Source organism: Poromitra crassiceps, assembly GCF_964638095.1.
Source record: "Poromitra crassiceps genome assembly, chromosome: 15".
NCBI lineage: Eukaryota > Metazoa > Chordata > Actinopteri > Beryciformes > Melamphaidae > Poromitra > Poromitra crassiceps.
This window is the reverse complement of record NC_139634.1, coordinates 6711441-6714085: the sequence shown is the minus strand read 5'-3', so window position 1 is coordinate 6714085 and position 2645 is coordinate 6711441. Positions and strand designations below refer to the sequence as shown.

General features: G+C 44.2%; 1 protein-coding gene across 1 annotated transcript in view; it reads left to right on the top strand.

Moving 5' to 3' along the window:
- The first annotated feature begins 367 nt into the window (after positions 1–367).
- sh3rf2 (SH3 domain containing ring finger 2) overlaps positions 368–2645 on the top strand; it is a 21684-nt gene continuing 19406 nt past the window's right edge. The window contains exons 1-2 of the mRNA XM_083651340.1: positions 368–639; positions 1774–1969. Of these exons, the coding sequence (XP_083507466.1) occupies positions 1838–1969 (132 nt within the window). The 5' untranslated portion in view covers positions 368–639; positions 1774–1837. The remainder of the gene's footprint in view (positions 640–1773; positions 1970–2645) is intronic.

The following is a 2645-nucleotide window of genomic DNA, read 5'->3' as shown; positions in this document are numbered from 1 at the left end:
CAGTTTAGGAGGAGGCTCGGCTGTATTAAAAAAACTTGGAGAGAAAGCAGAAGGTGAGAACATTTAATCTGGAGGTAGAAATCAATAATTTAGGTCAACACCATGCATTGTAATAGCCTACCAAAACTATTCAAAAATGACCACTAGAAATTATTAACCCTATTATGTATAGGCTACTATGTTATTATTAATATTGGTGTTTACACCGTATTTTCTCACATTTCCAAATTGACTATCTTTATAATGGTATGGTAAATAACCTCCAGCTGTTAAGGGTTAAAATGAGTTGGACGGGCGAATGAAAACCGATAGCAGGAGATGCATCATCACAAGCAGGCTTTAGCTCCCATAACTAGTTACAGTCGGTTACAGTAGCTACGTTACCCCGGGACGTGGTGAACAGGTCGTCGAAAGACTCGTTTTTCCTCAGGTGCGTCGCGGCGGCAGGATAATCAGTCGATCGATATTCGATAACACTGTCTGGAGAGCCCGTGTAGCCACACCACTCAGTCTCGTCTCGTGGATATAGTGCACTGCGTCACGGCGACAGCGTGCCCGTGAAGGCGAAGTAGTAGTTGCGCATTTCCTAATCGGAGTTGGTGGAGTATTTCATCGTGGCAGTCCGCAGCTACTGGAGTCGTAAGTGTTTGTTGGACTGTGTTGTTGTTTACTGACAGAATATATCCAGGACAGCTCTTCCATTGAGGAGACTTCCTGTAATACCTGCACAGCCAGTACAGGTGAGCTGAGCTGACATGACACCTGTTAGTCAAGCAGCACAAAAAACAAAGCCGCGTGAAATGTTTACAAAGTTGTTCTAGCTATTAGCCTATATCTCGGTCATTCCACTTGATCAGACTATAGCCGTATGGAGTCATAATATAGGTCGTAATACATAGGTTATTATAGAAGAACGCTAACGTTAGCTCTTTTCCAGTATGGTGGATTTGCAGTCTTTCAATGTATCAGAGTCACAGAGAGAGAGAGAGTCCTTAGGCTTTTAATATGGAGGAGTTAGCTGTGTGTGTGCTGGAATGTCATCTGTGTCTGGAGCAGCTTGTGTCAGCCAAGGTCCTGCCCTGTGGTCCTGCCCTGTGGTCCTGCCCTGCCAGCACACTTTCTGTAAACCGGTGGTTCTCAACGTGGTGGTCCGGGGGACCACCCGGGGGTCCCAGAGGGTCCCCAGCAGATTGATGAATTGTTCAACTTCAGCACTATTTCATGTAACACAAAGTTAACACAATTATAGAAGTAGAAGTGTGTTATTCTTGGAATTCTGGACAAAATCTAACCATAAAAATATTCTCTGATTTGGGTCAGAGAGACAAAATCTCGTCAAAGTTAAGTCTCTGTGGCTCTCTAATGCAGTGGTCCTCAAATGGGGTCCGGGGACCCCCAGGGGTCCTTGAGGGGGTTCCAGGGGGTCCCCAGCCAAAAGGGGGGTAATTTATTTTCGCTATAATTCCATTCATAAGTAACACAATGACTATTTTGGTCATGGGTTTTATACACTTTCTGTAATAAAACATCTAAAAGCATCAATCTTATTATCATATGGGGGACCGTGGGACAAAATCCTCTCAAATGGGGGTCCATGGTCTAATCTTTGTCAGTTTAGGGGGGTCCCTCATGTGAAAAGATTTGAGAACCACTGCTCTAATGTATAAATGAGTGGGTCTTTGATATGAAAAAGGTTGAGAATCACTGGTGAGCATCTCGTTAGCAGCTGCAGCTCTGCCCACAGTGTCGCTCACTCCTTGTCCCGGCGGACAGGTCAGTGGAGGAGCTGCCTGCTAACCCCCTGCTAGTGCGGCTGCTGGAGGGGCTCCAGGGCTGCATGGGGCCCGGCAGGAACAGACAGTCTGCCCGCTACTCTGTGCCCGTGCTGAGGGACAGCGTGTCAGGCAGGGAGGCCCAGCAGCACCAGCCTCTGGCAGCTCAACGCAGAGAGAAGCAAGGGCACAATGAGGTGAGTGTTTGTCTGACCACCCCCGGGACCAAAACCTGTGGCCCAAGTGGAAGACAATGGATTAAAATGAGAAGGTATTTCAACCCTGCAGCCCATCTGACCTGTCGTCTCTCCCTGGAGTCGCTGTGCATTAGGTTAGCATTGTTAGACTTGCAAATTAGGGCAACTTTTTCTTTTTAACTGAGATGATGTTACAGAAGATACTTTTGATTTCCATCATGTCTTTTTTCTCATTTTCACTATTATAGAAATGTAAGAAAATTATTTCAACTACAGTAAGAGGATGTTGTCTCAGACCTCAATACTGGCACCTCAGATAGGCTCAAATAAAATCACCTATTGACAATGGCAAAACTATAGCCTATTTTGTCAGTGGTGTTAATATATGAGAGGCCAGGCTTATTTCAAACCTTTTTATTTGTTTTACTCATACACATATGAAAGAATCCCATATACAGTTATACTACTGAATAAAACTCACATACACATGAGAAACCCTTGGCTTTCACACCAACAGCAGACTATTATTATTCTGTTTCTATTTCTCAGATATGCTGGTTATTTTAAGTCTAAGTAAACTTCAGACATTGTCACTCTTGGTAACTCTTATAATGAGGACACCGTGTTATGATTGATGTAATTATTTCTTGATTGATCTGAATTCCTAAAAAAGCTA